Genomic DNA, 19,691 nt, shown 5'->3' with positions numbered 1-19,691 from the left:
AGTCTCTCTCTATATATATATGTATATAAAGTAGCGGAGGAGGCAATGGCATCCCACTCCAGTACTCTTGCCTGGAGAATCCCAGGGACGGGGGAGCCTGGTGGGCTGCCGTCTGTGGGGTCGCACAGAGTCAGACACCACTGAAGTGACTTAGCAGCAGCAGCCTCAGCAGCATATAAACTAGTCTCTAAGACGCTGGTCAGTGAGCTGACTGGGGTGTGGTCTCGGCCTCGGGCCTGCTGTGGGGGACCAGCATGATGAACCCCTGCACTCAGTCCCTCCTGCCTCCTGTCTTGCCAGCGCATCCCCACGTACTGCTCCCAACTTCAGCTCTTATCTTCTTTCTCCCCATTTTTAAATTCCCGGTGGCTCCTCAGTACCTTGTCCCATGTGAGTTCTCTGATCCAGGCCCTGCTTTCCTGGCCTCCCACACCCTCCCTGCGGTCACACCAGACGCCAAGGAGTCACTGAAAAAGCTGTGATGTTCCAGGCCTGGCCAGCTCTTCTCAGACCCAGCTCAGGATTCTCGTCCCTCCTGAGGCCTCGCCTGCACCACTCGGGCTCAGCTGAGCTCTCCTCCTTAGCCCCACCCAGGGATCGAACCTGGGCCCAGAAGTGAGCGTGCTGAGTCCCAACCATTGGACCACCAGGGAATTCCCAGTAAAGTCCTTACTGAGACAAAGGCTTCGACGTTTTGCACACGGTCTCACTTTATTCTTTTCCTTCGCGGTTGTGCACACAGCTCGCCATCTTGAAGCGCAGAGCACTGGACTGAGGCTAAGAGCTCCCACCTCCAGAAGGGCTTCCATGGTTGTCTCAGTCGCTCTGTTTCTGAAACCTGCCCCTCTTGTTGTCGGTATCAGCACGTTTGGTTTTTTGGGTTTGCTCTGTTTGTTTGGGGTTATTTTTTGGCCCCAGGGCATGGCTTGCAGGGTCTTAAGTTTTCCAGCCAGAGACTGAACCTGTGCCCTCCACAGTGAAAGCGCTGAGTTCTAACCACTGGACCGCCCGGGTCCCCAGCACTTTTGTCTTACTGCCGGGTGACACTTTTAATAAACTAAGGGCAAAATGCAACGAATGATAATTTTTTTAACTTTTTTTTTTTTAAATAATGGAAGCCGAATATTCTGTTATCTAAAAGCCCAGTAAGTAACCACCTCCCTGGAGCAGCCCCCACTCCCCATCCCCTGCTGCTGAGCAGCTGGTATGTCAAACAGGCAACAGCCTCCTGGCAGAACTTGAGATGTTCTGGGCTTGCAGAGAGGGATGTGAGTGGACAGTGACAGTGGTCAGGACTCTGGATGTTGGTGACAGAAACTCAGCTTAGGTGAGCTTTTGTGGAACCAGGATTTGAGTCGCTCACGTACCGGGGAGGCTGGGGTAGAATGACCTCGGGGCAAATCACAGCCAGGGACTCTCCACCCGGTGACCCTGGGTCACCCCCAGCTCCCAAGCTCTCAGCTCTGGGACCAAAGGTTCTTTGTGCCCAAGCAGAAATCGGGCCCATGGTTCATATCCGCCTGTCAAATCCATCACAGGGCATGGCGGGGGTGGGGTGGTCTGACTGCCTGTCTGGCAGTTCCCACCAGGACCACAGGCTTCAAGGAACACCTTTTGAAAGAAGGGGCTTTCTGTGCAGGCAGAAAAGAGTAAATGGCCGATTCAGCAGTGTTTCCAAACGTCAAGTCTCACCATAAGAAATCTATTTAAATTGCACCCACGTTTATAAAGTCACAGAAGCTTTTTAAAACGGTATCTACCTCTACCACACATACACACACACCAGTATTTGTCTTTAATTCTGGGATACAGGGTGCCCCCAAAGTCTTGTGCAGTTTTAAGTCTTAATAACTTAAGAAATGTAAATGCTACAAACCTACAAAACACATCGGTTGAGTATTTACTTATTTAAATTCCTTTTATACTTAGTTTCCTGACATTTGAATGCTGTGTTTTTCATTTTAAGTCTTTGTAAGTGCCAGAATCCAGACAGACAGGGCAGCTAGAGGAGTCTCCTCTGGGCATCTCAGACACCGGGTCGACCTCCCTTGAGGTCACGTCCAAACTGTCACGTGTGCATCAAATCCCATAAGATCACGGGGCTGAAATCACAAAGGCAATCCTATTAGTCACTGACCATCCGCCCATGAATATTTTTTCAAAGTCTAGAAACCAACTAGAGCCACTGGACGGTGGTATTATGTGAGTTTGGATAAGAAACGTCAACATATTTTAAATGTAAATAACCTTTCAAATGTCATTTTGGGAGATGTTTGGAGCATTTGTGCTCCTAACGTTATTAAATCTTAAAACCACACTGAGACATTGACTGCACATTTTTAAAATACTAGTAGCAACCTCTAAGTTGCTTTCATGACCCACCAATGGGTTACAGCCAGTTTTTTTTTTTAGATTTTTTTTTTTTTTTGACATGGGCTATTTTTAACGCCTTTATTGAATGTGTTACAGTATTGCTTCTGTTGTTTATGTTCTGGCTTTTTGGTGGTGGGGCATGTGGGATCTTAGGTCCCCAACCAGGGATCAAACCCGCACTCCCTGCGTTGGAGGATGAAGTCTTAACCACTGAACCGCCAGGGAAGTCCAGTTTTGAAAAGCACCACACTTCAAAAGTCAAGAGCAGAATTCAAATGTAAACCGGCCTTTCCCCAAGGGAGTGTTGGCAGATCAAATGACGCTGCCTCCCTTTGGACTAAAGAAGTCTGCATCAGTTCTTGAATTTCCCCTCTTGCATGGCAATTATCTGGGTTTATATCTTTCCTACTGGATGGTGAGTTCCTTCACAAAGGGAGTGTGCTCGCTTTTTTGTTGTTTTTCCTTTAACCTTCGTGTCCCTCACACACAATAGGAGAATTGGTCTCCTCTCTAGTCTTGATATTAGGCTTATTTCTGCGCTACAGCTCTGATTAGATTCATCTGTTTTTTTTCTTTTTCCCTTCTTTCTTTTCTTAAAGGAAAATATATGTAAAATAGCCTCAGGCTCACTGTTCAGCGATCCCTGTGTAGCATTTTAAAAGTGCAGTTCATGTGTATTATTAGAAAATCCAAATTATACTGAAATGGGTAAGATGGAAGGAAAGGCCGCCCCCACCAGCTCCTCTCTCCAAAGGCAGTCGCGGTTAATGGCATCTTGGACGTGCTTCTAGAAAACATTTTCTCCACATTTATGAGTGTGTGTGTGTGTGTGTCAGTCGCTCAGTCGTGCCTGACTCTTTGCAACCTCATGGACTGCACCCAGCCAGGCTCCTCTGTCCATGGAATTTTCCAGGCAAGAATACTGGAGTGAGTTGCCATTTCCTTCTCCAGAGGATCTTTCTGACCCAGGGATCGAACCCGTGTCTCCTGCTTGGCAGCTGGATTCTTTACCACTGAGCCACCTGGGAAGCCCCAGGTGGTGCTGAGCTGCATGTAAACTGCTAAGTGGAGAAGAACCAGCTCCCGCCTCCCACGCTGCTCCTTCTGGAGGCATCTTGTGGGGTCCATCAAAAGAGAGTTACAAGAGACCCAAGGGAAACCTTTTGGGTTTGCCACTTACAACTTGCTTTTTTTTTTTTTATATTAATTATTTTGGCTGTATCAGGTCTTAGTTGCAGCATGTGGGATCTTTTAGTCAGGGGATGTGGGGTCTAGTTCCCTGACCAGGCATCGAACCCGCTTCCCCAGAGCATGGGGTCTTAGCCACTGGACCAGGAGGGGAGTGCCATGACTTGCTATTGGGCTTGTGCAAACTTTGTCTCCCAGCTTAGCTTGCTCTGATTTGGCCGGGAGCCTGCCTGCGCATTTTGCAGAGGCTGCAGACCGCTGGACCCGGGGGCTCAGAGCCTGAAGGCCTGGGTCTGGCTTGTCAGCTGTGCTGCCCCGTCCCCTGTGGGGCAGCCGTTCACACGTCTGCACTCCCCTCTCCTCCTCCTTCCTGCTCTGCCCTGTCTGCCGCTGGGCTTCCTCGGTCCCCTCGCCGCGCCCTTCAGTCCCTCAGCTCCCCCACCACCTCCCTCTCATCCTCCAACATTCCTGCAAGTTGAAGTCACCCCTTCCTCTCCACCAAGGCCATCCCGGGACATTCCTTCCAGCCTGCTGTTTATTTTGTCCGTGCATCCATGGGAGAGAACTGGGCTGAGGGAGGTGGAGTTCCAATTTTGGGAAAATGCGATCTGAAACAGTCAGGGACCGAGAAGAGGTTGGAGGAAGCAGAGATGGAGACTGTGAGCACAAACACGGCTGCTCTGTGATGCTCGGCCCGGACCGGACTCCAGAGACCCCACCAGCTTTCCTCTCTTGCCTTTTGGGTTTTGTTTGTTTGTTTGGGGTTTTTTTGGCTGCACTGTGTCTTTGTTGCGGCGCGTGGGCTTTCTCTAGCTGTGGCACACGGGGCTTCTCTCTAGTTTTGGCACACCGGCTCCAGGGCGTACACGCTTAGTTGCTCTGCAGCATGTGGGATCTTAGTTCCCGGGCCAGGGATCGAACCAGCATCCCCTGCGTTGGAACATGGATGCTTAACCACTGGACCACCAGGGAAGTCCCACGTGCCCTTTGTTCTACTCACTGTAGTGGGAGGTGGGAGTCACCCAGTCCACTTGTCAAAGTGGCACCCACCACTTGACCTACCTGGAAAAGGCAAAGGAGCCACAGTGTCAAGGTGAAAACATGGCTCCTTGGCCTAGAGTCTCCCCGCCGTCACCTCGGACAACCGGCACTCACACTGACGTTCCTGTTTCTACCTGCTGTTGACCGTGGCCCCTTCTCAGGAAGGACCTCCCAACCACGCTCAAAGGACAGTGCGGGTGCTGTGCGTGATCAAGCTGTCCCTGGGCGGCCCCTGCCTCTCCCCAAGATGCCCCATGTCCCCGAGGTCCACTTCCAGTCCACAAGCACATCTCTCCCAACAGCAGATCCAGGGGTCAGGTCACTTTAACCGAGGGGTCAAACACCGAATGACGGTATCCAAGAGTAAACCGGGTGCCTGGGCACTGACCCTTCTCCTTGTCTTGCAGGAAGCGGAGCAGGAGCTGGACGGTGAGGAGGGTTCACCGCAGGCAGGGCCTGAGGAGGAAGACGGTGAGTGGGACCCGGCCTCCAGGTTGCACAGTGCTGCCCCCGGAGGCCGGCATTATCGCCTCTGGCTGACACTGAGGTCGGAGCCTGCTCCTCTCTGATCCCACCTTCGCACCCATCTCCCTGCTCACCTGCTTTGCTCCTTTGGCCATCGCTTTTCTATCTATACCGTATGCGTGCCTGTATGCTGAATTGCTTCAGTCGTGTCCGACTCTTTGTGACCCTATGGACTATAGCCCACCAGGCTTCTCTGTCTATGGGATTCTCCAGGCAAGAATACTGGAGTGGGTTGCCATGCCCTCCTCCAGGGGATCTTCCTGACCCAGGGATCAAACCCGAGTCTCTTATGTCTCCTGCATTGGCAGGTGGGTTCTTTACCATTAGCACCACCTGGGAAGCCCATCTATACAATATGAGTTGTCTGTAAATACAGACGGCCCATCACTGACCTTCTGTTTCCTGCGGTGCCTAACGCCCTTCTCACCCCCACTTTGTGCATTTCATGTTTCTCTCAAATACCTCGGACCTATTTCACAGAGACTAAAGCCACTTTCAGGGCCGCCTCTTGGGTTCTGCAGGTTAAGGTTCCCTGGAGAGGAAATGTCTGATTTCCAAGCAGCTCTAGCTGACCAGCCAGACCTGTGTGGCCCTCAGATCCTAGGTAGCCGGTGGGAGAAACAGGGAGTGACCGGGAGCCTTGAGGAAATGGACCAGTTCAGACTTAACTGGGTGGAAAGCAATGTGTTTGCTCTGGGCACCCACGGGGACCAGCGCCCCAGACAGATGGGACCCAACACAGGGTGGGGCCTCTGCTGGATCTGTCATGTTTTATTTCTTTATTTAAAAAAAAAAAGGAAGAAGAAGAAGCTGAAGCAAAAATAGCAAAATGTCAGCATTGGTCAAATCTATATGGCATGTACACCGAGGACTTATTACTCGCTGTACTTTTGTGTACGTTTGAAATATTCAGGCTTTTTTAAAAGGGGGGATTGTTGCTGTGATTTTTAAGTCAACAGCTGGCAGGGGCCCCGGAAAGAGAGGGCTGCAGGAATGCAGTAACCGGGGCTGGTGGTGTGGGCCAGGCGGCCAGGGTTGGGCTGGGACTGGGGGAGGGGGTATCTGAGGAGGCTTCCCCCACCAGGAGGCTTCCCCCACCAGGAGGCCCTGCAGGAAAGGGCCTTGGGTTTCTATCCAGACAGCTTTAGAGGAAGGGGGTGGGGCAGAAGGCTGAGGTGAGGGGGGTATCAGCCCCTTGCTAGGGGCTCCCTTTCCGCTGCTGCTGTTTCTCTCAGATCGTCTGCAGGAACCACGGCCCTGAGGCCTGTCTCTGCCACGTTATTGGATCCTATTAGTGATTTGGGAATGCAGAAGGCAAAAGCCAAGGCTGCTGGTAGCCCTAGGGGGCCAGGACAAGGGGAGGCTCAGCAGACCCCTCTTCTGGAACACTCTCAGACGTGCAGCCCCACACCTAGCCATGTGCAGGGTCAACAGGGCCCTCCCTCCTTATCTGACTGCTGCTCCTGGACCTTGTCCATCCCCCAGGCCGCCTCCTGGCAGCCCTCTGGAGGCCGAGGCCCGAGAGGTGTAGGGCTCCAGCTGTCAGAAGCGCACAGGAGAGGCCCCCAGGCCCTCTGCAGTGAGCAGTTCCGCTTGCTAATTAATTAGTGTTCGCCAAGGTGCCTTCCCTAAGTGACTGGGTGGATTCACAGAAGACGGCATGAGGAAGGCCCCCTCCCTGGGAGGCTCTCACGTTGAACCCCTCCCTGGTCTAGCCGCCTTGGATGTGGCTGTGTGTCCCTCTGTCACCATTATGGGAGTAAGCAAAAGCCTTTTTAAGTGGTTTGTTCTCTCCGGCTCGGGAGAGAAGCATTATCAGACCCGCCCCACAGGTTGGAAACCTTGAGCAGTACTCAGCTGGCAGCATTTTTCTGCTTTATGTTTCTAAAACATAGCAACACCATGACCTTGACATCAAGGTTAATCCATTTTCTTTGTCCGTTGCCTCTTCCTGAGGGCCAGAAGCCAGCATGGCCACGAGCTCGTTCTGAGACTAGCTCCATGTGATTCTGTCCCTTGGCAGGTTTTTTCCTGACCACCAAAGACCCCGGCTCCTCAAACGACGGCCCCAAATTGCTCAGCTTGGGTCCCAGATCCCCGGATGTCACAGTCCAAGCCCTGAGCTGTTGGAAGCTCCTAATGATGCTGCGGCCCCTTGGCTCATCAGCCTGAGCTGTGCTCAGCCTGGAGGGGAGAGGAGCTGATGGGAGTGAGGTCTCCAGGGAGGGGGGTGGGCTCATCCGGTCTCAGCACCACGCCCCAGCCCCAGCTCACCAGGAGGAAGAATGTCCTCTTCATTCATTCAGCAAGCCCTGCAGAATGAATGAAGAGCCAAGTGCAGAGTGAAGACCAAAAAATATTCAGCTGGTCTCTGCATTTCCCATCCCCAATTCTTTACACCTTACCAGAAATGTAATAAGGCCTCCCCTGGCGCCCCAGCTCTTCACCCCATGTCCTCCTGTCCCCTTGCTCCCTGCCACCCGGCCTCACTGGCTTCCTTGCTTTGCTAGATCCGTCTCCCCAGACCTGCAGCATCACCTGAAAAGCCCTTCCTGACAGCCCTCCCCACTGCCATTAAACTTCCAAGCAGCCCTCTCCCCACCTTCCTCTCCCCTCCCACTGTCCTTTGCTGAAGAGCTCTCAGGACCTACTGCAAACTCTGCTATTTTGATTACTCATCTTTGCCCGCTGTATGCTTTCTTCCCTGCTAAGCCCCCAGCACCCAGCAGAGAGCTCACTGAATATCAATATTTGCTGAATGAATGAAGAGCAAATTAAACCCTGTCCAGACGTGGGGTAAAGGGAGTGCTCAGCCCTGGGGGCCAGATTCTCCTGCAAAGTCAGTCAGGTTGTGGTGAGAGCAAACACCGCCCCCGTGACAACCCCTGGGTTCTGAGTTTGCATCCAGAACCTTCTTCCTTTGGCCTAGAGAGAACGCGAGGCTCAGAGGCTGCAGCCCTTTCCTGCCTGGAGCCCACGCCAGCCTGTCTGATCACTGGGGACAGCCGCCAGCTGGAGACCGTCTGGGTGGCCCCAGGGCAGGATGTGGAGGTGTTTGAGATACCTGACATTTGAGTGACATAGAACAGAACTGAAAAAGAAGACATCTGTGTGGGAGGGTGATTTGCTGGTCTCTGCGTTTCCCATACTCAATTCTTTATACATTAACAGAAATTAGATAAGACAAGCTGTTCAACCTCGGTCCTCCAGGCTGGCCGGAGGCTGTCTGCCCTCCACCTGCTGAGCTGAAGGTCCATGTAAGGGCACTGCTTCCCGAGGGAATGCTCTCCACTGGACACTCGGCCAGGAGAATGCTCACAGCTCTTTCCTTTTCTGCCCTGCAGCCTTCTCCCCACATCACACATGCCTGTTTTTCTCTGTCCAGACCCCCTGGTATGCCCTTCTCAGGCCTCTAGAACTGCCCTTCTGTACATTCCAAAGCAGCTACAAGGTCTTACGAAGGCTGCCCTGGGTTTGGCGAACCCAGAAACACCCATTCAGTAATAAGTACTTTAAAATATATATGAAAGTGAAAGTCGTTCAGTCGTGTCCAACTCTTTGCGACCCCATGGACTATACAGTCCATGAATACAGTTCATGGAATTCTCCAGGCAAGAATACTGGAGTGGGTAGCTGTTCTTTTCTCCAGGGGATCTTCCCAACCCAGGGATCAAACCCAGGTCTCCCTCATTGCAGGTGGATTCTTTGCCAGCCACCTGGGAAGCCATATATATATATATATAATATAGTTATTTATTTGGTGGTGCTAAGCCTTAGTCGTAGCATGTGGGATCTAGTTCCATGACCAGGGACTGAACCCAGGCCCCTCTGCATTGGGAGCTCAGAGTCTTAGTCACTGGACCACCAGGGAGGTCCCCCTAAGTACTGGTTTTAATGACCTATTTAAACACACCATGGACAAGCCCACATCATCCCTTGTCCCATTGTGGGCTGGATGTGTTTTTTGTTTTGTTTTGTTTTTAGATTTTTAGTCACTGGTGGGAGGAGGGGCATAGAAGGGGCCTGCTGACATGAGGCTCCTAGATGGCAGGGCAGGCACTCTCAAGCCCAGGAGACCCAGGACCTCGGCAGGAGGGTTGCAGGTCCCTGTTGCCTTCTATACCCGGGACCCAAGAAGAGGCAGGGAACGCAGCGCCCGGGCACAGCCTGCTTCCCAGAGATAAGTGCCCTCTGTCTGACCATGTAATGAGCACAGCAGCATTGGGGAGGGAGGATCAGGATGAGGGGGAGAACAGCCCGGGGAACAGCTGTTTGGCCAGAGTCCTTGAGGGAGAGGGGCCGACAGGCAGCTCTGAGGATGGCCCAGCCTGGTCTTGGGAGAATGCATGTGTGCTTGCTAAGTCGCTTCAGTCGTGTGCAACTCTGTGAGCCCATGGGCTGTAGCCCGCCAGGCTCCTCTGTCCATGGGATTCTCCAGGCAAGAATACTGGAGTGGGTTGCCATGCCCTCCTGCAGGAGGCTTCCCTACTCAGGGATCCAACCAGAGTCTCCTGCATTGGAAGGCAGATTCTTTAACACTAGCCTGGGAAGCCCCTTGGGAGAATGGATGGAACCAAATGGCCTGGGGGGACTGGTGTGTGTGTGTGCGCGCGCAGGTTTCTTTCTGGCTGCCTCATCCCCGGTTCAAGTTCCTAAAAAGAGTTCCTGAGTGGAAGGGGTGTGGGGAGATCCTTCCAGGTGCAGGCCTTGGGTGGGCGTGGGCCCCTGTCTGCCCGTCTTCGAAGCGGGGCGCCCTCTCTGGCCCACGTGGTTCTTTGGAAGGGAAAGAACCTTTCCTTTCTAAGGAAGGGAAAGGGGACTAAATTTGCCGGAGAGCCCAGCACGCTAACCGGCTCTACTGGGTGTCTCTGCAGGGGGCGAGGCCTTCTCCTTCAAATACAGCCCTGGGAAGCTGCGGGGAAACCAGTACAAGAAGATGATGACCAAGGAGGAGCTGGAGGAGGAACAGAGGTAGGCCGCCCGGCCCTCCTCCGGGCTGCTCAGCTTTCTGGGGTTCGGGTGCCACTCCGGGAGGCCCCTTCGTTGTAGTGTGGAGAGGAGGCGGGCCTCCCACAAGCCACGCCCCCACTGCCCCATTTCCGTTTTAGAGGTTTTTTCCCCCCTGTCCTGGCTCCATTTCCCCGTAACAGTACCCTTGGGAAACTCTGGAGGAGCGGGTGACAGGGAGGAGGGAGGGCGGCCGAGCCCTTTCTTGCCCCCCACCTCCCCCACCGAGAGGGAGAAAGAGAGATGCTTGGGAAGAGCCTGGAGCAGATCTGGCTGTTCACGGTACACGGAGAGTTCATGACAAAACCAATCCATCACTTCAGGACAGAGCACGATTCTTCCTGCTCATCTGCCTGGCAGCCAAGCGCCCCGCCTACCCGCAGCACCCTCCAGCTCCCCACCCCACCCCGCCCAGCACCGGGCCAGCAGTCCTTTTTTATCTGTTCTGCTCCATGGAGCTCTGAGGCAGCTGTAGCCACGGCAGCAACTCATTTTTAGGACTAGGTTCTTCCCCCGCCCGTCGCCAGCCGGACACCTACGCTGACCCATGGGCTTCCCTTAGACCCATGGGCTTCCCTCCTAAGGAGCAGCAGTATAGCGGGGACGGATCAGGGGGAAGAACCGGTGGTCTGACACAGGCCAGCCTGTGGCCTGGGGTCCTTTTTGTTCAGGCACATATCTATTAACAAATGGGGGCGTTGTTTCCTGAGCCCGGTAACCCGGAGGGGCTGGGCGATCACTCCCCACTGGCTCCCGCAAGCTGGGTTCTAGGGGCAGGAATGGAGGCTCTGTTATTCCAGGATCTAGATTCTATTATTTCCAACCCACCTAGCATCACTCAGGAGTCAGAAGGTGCTCTGCCCACGAGAACCCCTTTTCCCCTCCTGGAGCTGCCGCCAATCCTTCCAAACCTGGCCCGGAAGGCTCTTCGCCCAGGGGCGGAGGGGTGGCAGGGTGAGCCCAGCCTGGGGGAGGTGTCCTCCCACTTCTCGGTGCCCACGCGCCACGGCCTCTGGGTGTGACCCGGTTTGCTGCCTTTATATTTCAGGATTGAGCTGACTTCTGACCTCACTTCCCTGTAGCAAGTTCCTTAGGTCCTGAGCCACAAATATTCTTGCAAATCCTTTTGGTAAGGAGATTGACTTGGTGCCTCCTTCACCCTGTCTGTGACTGTCCCCATCACGACTGTGATCTAAATCTCTCCTCCTCCGCCGCCTTCATAACCGATTAATTCATTTCTGTGTACCCGGGCCGGCTCATTCTCATCCAGCTCAAGGCTCCTGGGCCAGCAGGCCCCTTTCCCACAGCCCAGGGGTTCTTGGAGGCCCAAGTCCCTCCTGGACCTAATGAACCAGCTGCTTGGAGGACTAGCGCCCTCTTGTGAGGCTGGGGGGAAACTGTCATCCCCAGGAGGTGGTGTTCACCTCTGCAGCCTTAGTCCTACCCTAAGAAAGCTCCAATACTTTGGCCACCTGATTTCCAATGAGAGCCGATTCATTGGAAAAGACCCTGATGCTGGAAAAGATTGAGGGCAAGGGGAGAAGGGGGCAACAGAGGATGAGATGGTTAGATGGCATCACTGACTCAATGGACATGAGTTTGAGCAAACTCCGGGAGATAGTGAAGGACAGGGAAGCCTGATGTGCTGCAGTCCACAGGGTTACAAAGAGTCGGACACCACTTAGCGACTCAACAACAACAAAAGAAAGTAGAACAGTGCCCAGCAGAAACCCTGTGCCAAGTTGTGGGTCAGGCTGGTAGTTATGATCAGAGCAAGGGCTGGCAGAGGGCTACGGCCCTGTTTTTGTAAATCCAGTGTGATTGGAACCCGGCTGCATTCATTTGCTTTTCTGTGGTCTGTGGCAGCTTTTGCACTGCAGGGGCTGAACTGAGTAGTAGCAGAGGGACTGTGGGGCCCAAAAAGCCTAAAAGAGTCAGAACCTGGCCCTTTCCAGAAAAGGTGTGCAGCCCAGCATTAAGGATGGAGGGGGCTTGACGTGGCTGTGGGTCCCTCGAAGGCCCCTGTGGGCAGAGGCTGTGGCCAGGACCCTGGCCTTATTCTGTGTCTGCTGCAGATGTGAGGGACCACTAGAAAGGGAAAGGCCAGTTAGCTGACTGGATGGCAGGATCAGGCTGGGGTCAGACTGCCACCATCCCTGGGCTCAGAGCTGGGACGTCGGGCAGGAAGAAGGAAAGTCCTTCCTCCATGGTGTCCAGAGAGCAGACTCTGTTGCCCGGGGGGGATGGGTCTTTTCCCCCCTGGATCTCTGGGGCTCTCCAGATGAGTGCTGTTCTGTGGGGGTGGAGACTGCCCGAGTGCTGCTGTTGGGGTGAAGTTTTCTCACCTCCTCACGTGCAGGCTTGGTTATCACCGCCCTGCCCAAGCTGAGAAGGAGGGACTGGTGGACTTCGTGGCCGTGAACATGGTCCTCCCAGGACGGGGCTGGAGTTCATGTTCCTTTTCATTACTGTCCCTCCCAGCATGCTCCCGGGGCTGCCCCACACGTCTGCCTGTGGGGTCTGCTTGCTCTCTCCCTGCACGTGGTCAGCTGCACGTGGTCCCTGCACGTGGTCAGCCCACTCAGCACTGCATGGGGCCCCATGACACCCACTCTTCTCGCATGGTCCTCGCATGGTGATGCTTGGGGTTGCAGAGGCTGGCAAGTGTGGCTTTGTCTTTCCATCTACAGTTAGATAGATCCCCTGGGGACGAGGAGAGCTGACAGGTGTGAGACAGCTCTGGTCCCGGTTGGGTTCAGAAAACTGCCTTGGGATTGTCAGGGTGAAAAATACCGTCAAACCACTAGAACCAGAGGCCAGTGAAAAGTGTGTGCTCTTCTCTGACTGTTAAATTCTGATCAACCAAACTCTGCTTGTTTCTAATTCCTTTCCTGGCATTCAGGGTCCCCATCACGTAGCAAGCAGGTTAAAAGCCCATGCTGCAAATTCTTGACTTTAAATTCACTAAGCCGGCCAACACAGTAGTATGGATTCCCCCTGCAGCTCTTCTGGGAGGTGCCACATGCAGCCTCAGAATGTGGCTGGAATGGGGGACTTGCAGGTTGACTGTTCCCCGCAGCAAGACACCACCGCTCACACCCAAGACTAGTGAAACTGGAGAGCTTGGCTGGCTTCTAGCTTGGCAGCAAACAAAAGAAAAAAGGGACCATTGGGCACTCCTTTCGTTGTACACCATCCCTTCTTCCCATCTTCCGGACCAGGGAAAAGTGGAACCCAGGAGGTAGGCCAGCTGGCTCTGATAATAAAGACCCGGGACCCAAGTATCCATTCCATTCTGAGTGTCCCCAGGACTGGCCCGACCCTTTTGGAGGTGGACACCGCTCTAGTGGATGATGTTTGGAAATGCGTAACTGGCAAGGGGAATGGATCTTCTGTTTTCCACCTCCTGGCATGTCCGTGAATCATCCACCAGCGTGAATTTCTAGAAACACGTGCTGGCTTATGTCCACATGAGGGCGCCAGAGGGATAAAGTTGGGTCCCCCAGGGCTCCCTCAGCGCTCACTTGGGTAGAGTGCTCAACTTGTCTCTTAGAAAAGGCACACATGCCATTTGCCTCATCTGGGGAGCACATATCCTTAGAAGCCACTGTCCCCAGAAGGGACAAAACCCACCTAGCAAGGACAGGAAATAATCTCTGGTGAGAGGACCAGCTTAGAACGGCCACAAAGCCGAATCTGACCCTTGCAGTCTGACCTACCTAACTAAATACAGGTGAGGCTTCAGCCCACCCATCTATGGCCGCCCTGCTCATTGACACTTGGGGGAACCTCCCCGCCAACTATCTGCTGAGACACCCTCCCTGTTAAGCTGGATACAAGTGAGCCCCAATCTGCCCAGCTACCTAATTGAGAACCCAACCTGCTCAACCCCCTACATGTGCAGTCCAGACTGCTCAAATACCCAATGTGGGACCCTCTCTGTCAGCTACCTACAATTGGGCTTCAACCTGCTCAGCTATCTACATGGACACCTGAACCCCCAAATATCTAAGTGGGGGACCCTACCTGCCCAACTAAAGTCTGACACTCACTGCCAACACTCTGCAAGTGGGACCTGCCCTGCCTGACCACCTACTTGTCCTAGCTGTGGGACCCAACCTGTACAGTTATCTGAATGAGGGCCCTGATCTGCTCAGCTGCCAATGTGAGCAACCCCTATCTGCTCAATTACCCACTGGTAGCACCCAACCTGCCCAGCTACCTACACGTGGACCCCTACTTGATCAACTACCCACACGGGGACCTGACCTGCCCAGATACCCAACTGAGGGATCTAACTTGCTTAATTACCCACGTGTGGGTCCCAGTCTGCCAACTACCTATAATGGGGCCCTTGACCTGCTCAACTATCAATGTGTGGGCCCTGACCTGCCCACTTACCTAACTGAAGGTCCACCCTGACCAACTGCCTACAAGTGGGACCTTACTGTGAAACTGCCAATATGTGGGCCCCTACCTGCCCTACTGCCCAACTGAGGGCCCTCCCTGCCTAACTACCCATGTGTGGGACCCCAACCTGCTCAGTCCCCCCACACTTGGGACCCTCTTTGGGACTGTTTAACTGTCCATGTGTGGGACCGGAACTAAATACATACATGAAGGACTTGACCTGCCTACTGACCTACAAGTGGGAGCTTTTGGCCTAACTACCCACACGTGGGGCCTGACCTGCTTCCCGGGAGGCCTGGCAGAGGGTCTCCGGCTAGCTCTGGTTAGTGGGCCATCCTGCTGCAGGTGACTCCCCTGGGGTCTGGATCCTAGCGTCTGGGCTGGCTTCTGCAATTCCAAACATTCCCTTCCTCACCCTATTTCCCCTCTTCTTTTCCCGCAGTAAGATGATATGAGTGAAATCAATGATCTTTTCCCCTTATTTCTCTTTACAGAACCGAGGAATAATGAAGTTATCCTTAGGCTCCTCCTAAAGGCTTTTCCTTTTGGCATCTTAAAACTTGAGCGATACAGTGGAAGCCCCAGAGAGGAGCAAGTGGGCTCCTGGGGTGCATTTTCCTACATAAATCTTCCAGGAGTCGACCCCCACTCCAGGACTTTCCTTGGCTGGGAGGGTCCACAATGCCTGGGGTGATCCCTTGCAGAGGCGTTCCTCCCTGTCTGTGTGGATTGCTTTGTTTAGCTGAAGGATTTTCCTGGACTTTTATTTTCCTTGTCACTCAGTGTTCCTGTCGTCCACACACCCTTTACACCTGAGATATCACCAATGTCACCAATGCCATCATTTTAAAATCAGTATAGTTTCATCCCAGCCCTTCCGCTTTTCATCACCGAAGCCAAACCAAGAGAGACATTGAGGTGTGATGGACACACGATGGGGTGCTGCCTGGGCCCACTGGGTGCTCAGGGGGGTCGACTACCCTCCTCGCCCTTAGGGCCCGCTTCCCCTCTGTCTTTAGCTGGCTGGATTGGGGGGTGAGGGAGACAATGGTTGATGCGTGGGCAGCAAAGCGCCAGAGCCAGCTGTTGATTTCCTCCGGCCCTTACCCTCCACTCAGAGCAGGCTTGGATCCAGCCCTCTTGTTGCGAAAAGGCCTTTTCACCATGTTCTTACCAGCTCAGCTGCATCTCCACCTTCGCTTTAGCAGAAGCAATAACGATAGTGTTCGCTGAAAATGGATGTAACAATTCTGCCTTTTCCTCGGTTTCATAGATGAGTCAGAATTTCACCAGATCATCAGGTGGGGTCCCAGATCCGTCTCTTGGAATTTTATATTTGACGATATTTATACTATACCAAACTAATCTGCAGTTTTTAGATTTATTGGTTAAACATTTTTTAAAGCACTAAGTTTATAAGAAAATTTCTTTTTGTATCTAATGCAAGGCTGGGAAACGTTCATTGTCAGTTCCCAGGGCAGGTTACATTCCCAGGGACCTTCTCTTCCGGGTCTAGTACTTTAGGTTCATGGGTTTAGGAAGGAACAGGGAACAAAGGCAGAGTCACACAGCACCACGTAACAAATAGCAGATGTGCTCCTGTGAGTAGCCCCTGCCCCACACAGCGGTAGTAAGAGATGTCCTTGTCCAGGCCAGGGTCTGATTGAAAAAATAGGTGACTCTTTCCAGGTTATGAAGTTTGTCTGGACACTTTCTGAATGTGGCTTGCAGGCACCAAACCTCATGTACTCCTTATGGCTTGGATTTCTGTATTCAGCCTTTGGTCCAATAAACTTTGAGTAGATGGTCTTGATTACTGCGTGATTATTTCCATTTTGCTTTATCTTTCAAAAATAATCTTTTTGAACCCATTAAAATTCAAGCTCGCTCTCTCTCTCAATTGGTGCCTTTTACTCTCCAGCAAAGTACGACGTCCCAGGACGTGCAAGCCCATGGCCATTAAGAGACACATGGGAAGATGTGTGTTCCTTTGGGGGGTGCACACTTGTACATCTGGATTCCATCCAAGGAGTTCAACTCACAGCTTCTTGACCTAGTATTCCTTTCTTCAGACGGTAGGATACTGCGGACTTCTCACAGGTTCCTTCTCCTCTGGATAGGAAAGTGGATTGTAGAAATAACTTCTCCAGGGTGACTGAGAGAGGCTTGGATGTGGGACTTCAGTATTTCAGCTTCTAGCTGCTGCTCTAGTCAGAAAACCAACAGCCTGCTGTTTGGAGATAAAGGATTATTGGAGAAGGAATATGTTAGGACAAGTGTAAGACCAGACATAGATCGAGAGCCCCTCTAGGCAGGATGGAGGTGCCATCTGGGCAGTGCTGTGCCCTGCAAAGCCAGAGTGCCCAGAGGCTGTACTGAGGCCCTGCCTCCTGGTGGGTCTGCAGGGACCAGAACAGACTTGCCGTTTGCTTGACATCCTCTGAAGGTGGCCCGTGCCGATCTGCTAGTACAGGGTGGAGGGAGGAATCACAGAAGCCTGAAACTGGCGTGGTGAGCCCGTGCCAGCATGCAGGGCCCAGCCAGGCTGACAGCACAGCACAGCAGAGCAGAGCCAACAAGAAAGCAACCCGTGGCAGCTAAGCGTCTCCTCACCCTTTCATGTTTGCATTGCTGGGAGGTGTCCTGTGCTGGTCAGATGATATGGCCCAGCTTCACAGAGACAACAGAACATCACTCCCAGCCCCCAACCCCCCAGCCCAGGTGCAGTGAACATAAAACTGATCTCTAGCCAGGGCTGTTCCCCGGTAGGAGGGGCAGAGCCCCCACTGGCTCTAAGGTGTCCTTGTGCAAACTGGAAAAAGGCACCCCTTCCTCTGGGCAGTGAGACCCCACACGCACCCTTGCCCTCAGGCCAAGCACCCTGCGCACACGTCTGTACGTGCCCCTGTTTCCCAGCCAATTGTGTTTTATCTTCCTCCACTTTTGGCTCAGCCATCTAGACTAGCGGTCCCCAACCTTTTTGGCACTAGGAACTGGTTTCGTGGAAGACAGCTTTCCCACGGACCGGGACCAGGGGTGGGAGGAGGTGGTTTCGGGACGATTCGAGCACATCACATTTATTGAGCCCTTGACTTCTATTATTATCACATCAGCCCCACCTCAGATCATCATATCCTGGAGGCTGGGGCCCCTGCTAAACGAAGGCTGTTTCTAACATGTCTCTTCACAGGCTCTCCAGTCACCTAGTGGAACACGTCTCCTTCCTTGTGGCCCACCCCCTGGGGAGATGTGTAATCAACATTAAAGGGAGGCCTTTGGGGAAGTGCAGTGACGAGAACCTGAGTGATAACCTGGGGTCCCCAAATCTCCAGGGTAGACCCCAAGACTTAGAACCCCAGTTAGTAGAAGTCTCGTTTTTTTTGTTTTTGTTTTTGTTTTTAAGACCAAACGAGCTCCTGTGTTAAGAGCAGGTTTTGTCTTTGTTTCATCTCTATGGGATGCACAAGCCTCTGTCTCTCCCTGGCTTGGGGGTACCTTTTTCCTCTTTATCCTTTCTTCTTGACAGAGTTAAGAAGGAACAGCTGGCTGCCATCTTCAAGCTCATGAAGGACAACAAGGAGACCTTTGGCGAGATGTCCGATGGTGACGTGCAGGAGCAGCTCCGGCTCTACGACATGTAGGCCGCCTCCGCCTGGCAGGACGCCATGACAGCTGGGTTGCGAGAGCTGGGCCATGACTCTGCCCCAACCTGGGACCCACGCCCTTGTTATCTTCAGACTCTTGTAGGCTTCCTTTTGTCTTATATACATAGATGTAGAGATGTAGCATATACAGAGTTTCTCAGATCTTACAGTTTAGATATCATGTTACAGGAGTCAGGACAGTTGTCCTCAAAGGAGGAAAAAAAGTTCCTGAGTCCTTTGGCTTCTGTTTGCTGGGGAGGCCCCAGCTGTGACATGGGTTCCCCTCTGAGCCTGTCATCTGATCCAAATTAGATCCTAGGCAAGCAGCGGCCCAGAAGGGCTGGCTCGAAGCCTCAGCTCCCCCCCACCCCGCGCCCCACTCCAACCCAGCACACAGTGTGGAAAAGATTCAGGGATGCTGTAAGGAGGAAGAGTATCAGGTCCCGCTGCCCGAGTATCCAGCCTATTAACACTACACCTTCCTCTGCCTTGGAAGAATTTCTGGAAGCTTCTGTCACTGTATGGAAGCAAGGCGTAGGGGAGCATCACTAAAAAAGCAAACAAGTCTGATTCAAAGACTCACCTTCCCTCCTGGAACAAAGCAATGGTATCAGAGTTAGGACCCTCTAAGAGTGTCTCTTATTTAACCATGACACTTACTTTGTATATAATTAAGATTTCTGTGAGTGCTTATCACGCACCTAGACCCGTGCTAGACACTGTCAATAGAAATAAAATATGCAGCACAGTCCCTACCTTTAGAGAAATTAAAGTCCTGTGGAGGAAAATTGCCTGCTGGTCCAGTGGTTAAGAACCAGTGCTTTTACTGCCGAGGATGTGGGTTTAATTCCTGGTGAGGGAACTAAGATCCTGCAAGCTGCGAGGTACAGCCATAAACAAACAAATAAAAATCAAGACCTTTGGAGAAGCCAGGTGCACATGCAGGAAAAGAAAACCACCAGTTAGCATTCAATAAAATGCCAGAATGACCTCATGAAGAGTGTCTGGGCCACCTTAGCACGTCAATAAAGTTCTGTGAGTCAGTGAATGCACAATGATGACAATAACAGCGGTTCTTCCATGCTGTACAGATCCTGCTTCTGATCACCCCCCTGGCAGAAAAATCTATAGCCAACTGAGTTAAGGAGGGTACGCTAAAGGGATAACCTAAGAAAGTTCTTGAAAATATTTTTTATTTGCTGAAATAAAACTAAACACATGAAAGTAAAAGCAGCAGTGGCGTTTTACGAACCTCAGTTTAATAATGACCATGGGGAACACAGTGAACTTTCTTTGCTCCTCTCTTGCTTGTTAGCATTTTTCCCAGGCCCCTTCCCCCGTCTGTCACAGTAATTGCTTTAGCTTCTTTGCTGACAGTTCACAACAGGAGGGTCTGCTCTCTGTGTTTGTTGTTATATCCAAATGTCAGTACTTTTGTTCTTTTTTTAAATATTATTTTTATCTTTTGTGTCACCGCTGTTTTAAAATGTTATGATTTAAGTA

General features: G+C 52.5%; 1 protein-coding gene across 3 annotated transcripts; it reads left to right on the top strand.

Moving 5' to 3' along the window:
- The first annotated feature begins 4,130 nt into the window (after positions 1-4,130).
- On the top strand, positions 4,131-19,418 carry MXRA7 (matrix-remodelling associated 7). 3 transcript variants are annotated; one of them, XM_010856217.1, is made up of 4 exons: positions 4,131-4,220; positions 5,010-5,073; positions 10,002-10,098; positions 18,071-19,418. In XM_010856217.1, the coding sequence occupies exons 1-4, from the start codon at positions 4,212-4,214 to the stop codon at positions 18,183-18,185; spliced, it is 285 nt and encodes a 94-aa protein (XP_010854519.1). In that variant the 5' UTR covers positions 4,131-4,211; the 3' UTR covers positions 18,186-19,418. The 3 variants fall into 3 exon arrangements, 1 of the variants encoding a protein (XP_010854519.1); XR_826729.1 differs by lacking the exon at positions 18,071-19,418 and adding an exon at positions 15,039-16,357 and having other exon boundaries at positions 4,201-4,220; XR_826730.1 differs by lacking the exons at positions 4,131-4,220; positions 18,071-19,418 and adding exons at positions 11,183-11,263; positions 15,039-16,357 and having other exon boundaries at positions 5,006-5,073.
- The last annotated feature ends 273 nt before the right edge of the window (positions 19,419-19,691 follow it).

Source organism: Bison bison, unplaced genomic scaffold (genome assembly GCF_000754665.1).
Source record: "Bison bison bison isolate TAMUID 2011002044 unplaced genomic scaffold, Bison_UMD1.0 scf7180017864371, whole genome shotgun sequence".
In the NCBI taxonomy this organism is placed as follows: domain Eukaryota; kingdom Metazoa; phylum Chordata; class Mammalia; order Artiodactyla; family Bovidae; genus Bison; species Bison bison.
The sequence above is the reverse complement of the archived record's forward strand: the minus strand, read 5'-3'. Positions and strand labels throughout refer to the sequence as shown.

What these genes read in the sequence shown, in the direction of transcription:
- MXRA7 (XM_010856217.1), top strand. An exon ending in AGGGCCTGAGGAGGAAGACG is followed by an intron (nt 5,074 to 10,001) that starts GTGAGTGGGACC and finishes GTGTCTCTGCAG; the next exon opens with GGGGCGAGGCCTTCTCCTTC. An exon ending in GAGCTGGAGGAGGAACAGAG is followed by an intron (nt 10,099 to 18,070) that starts GTAGGCCGCCCG and finishes TCTTCTTGACAG; the next exon opens with AGTTAAGAAGGAACAGCTGG.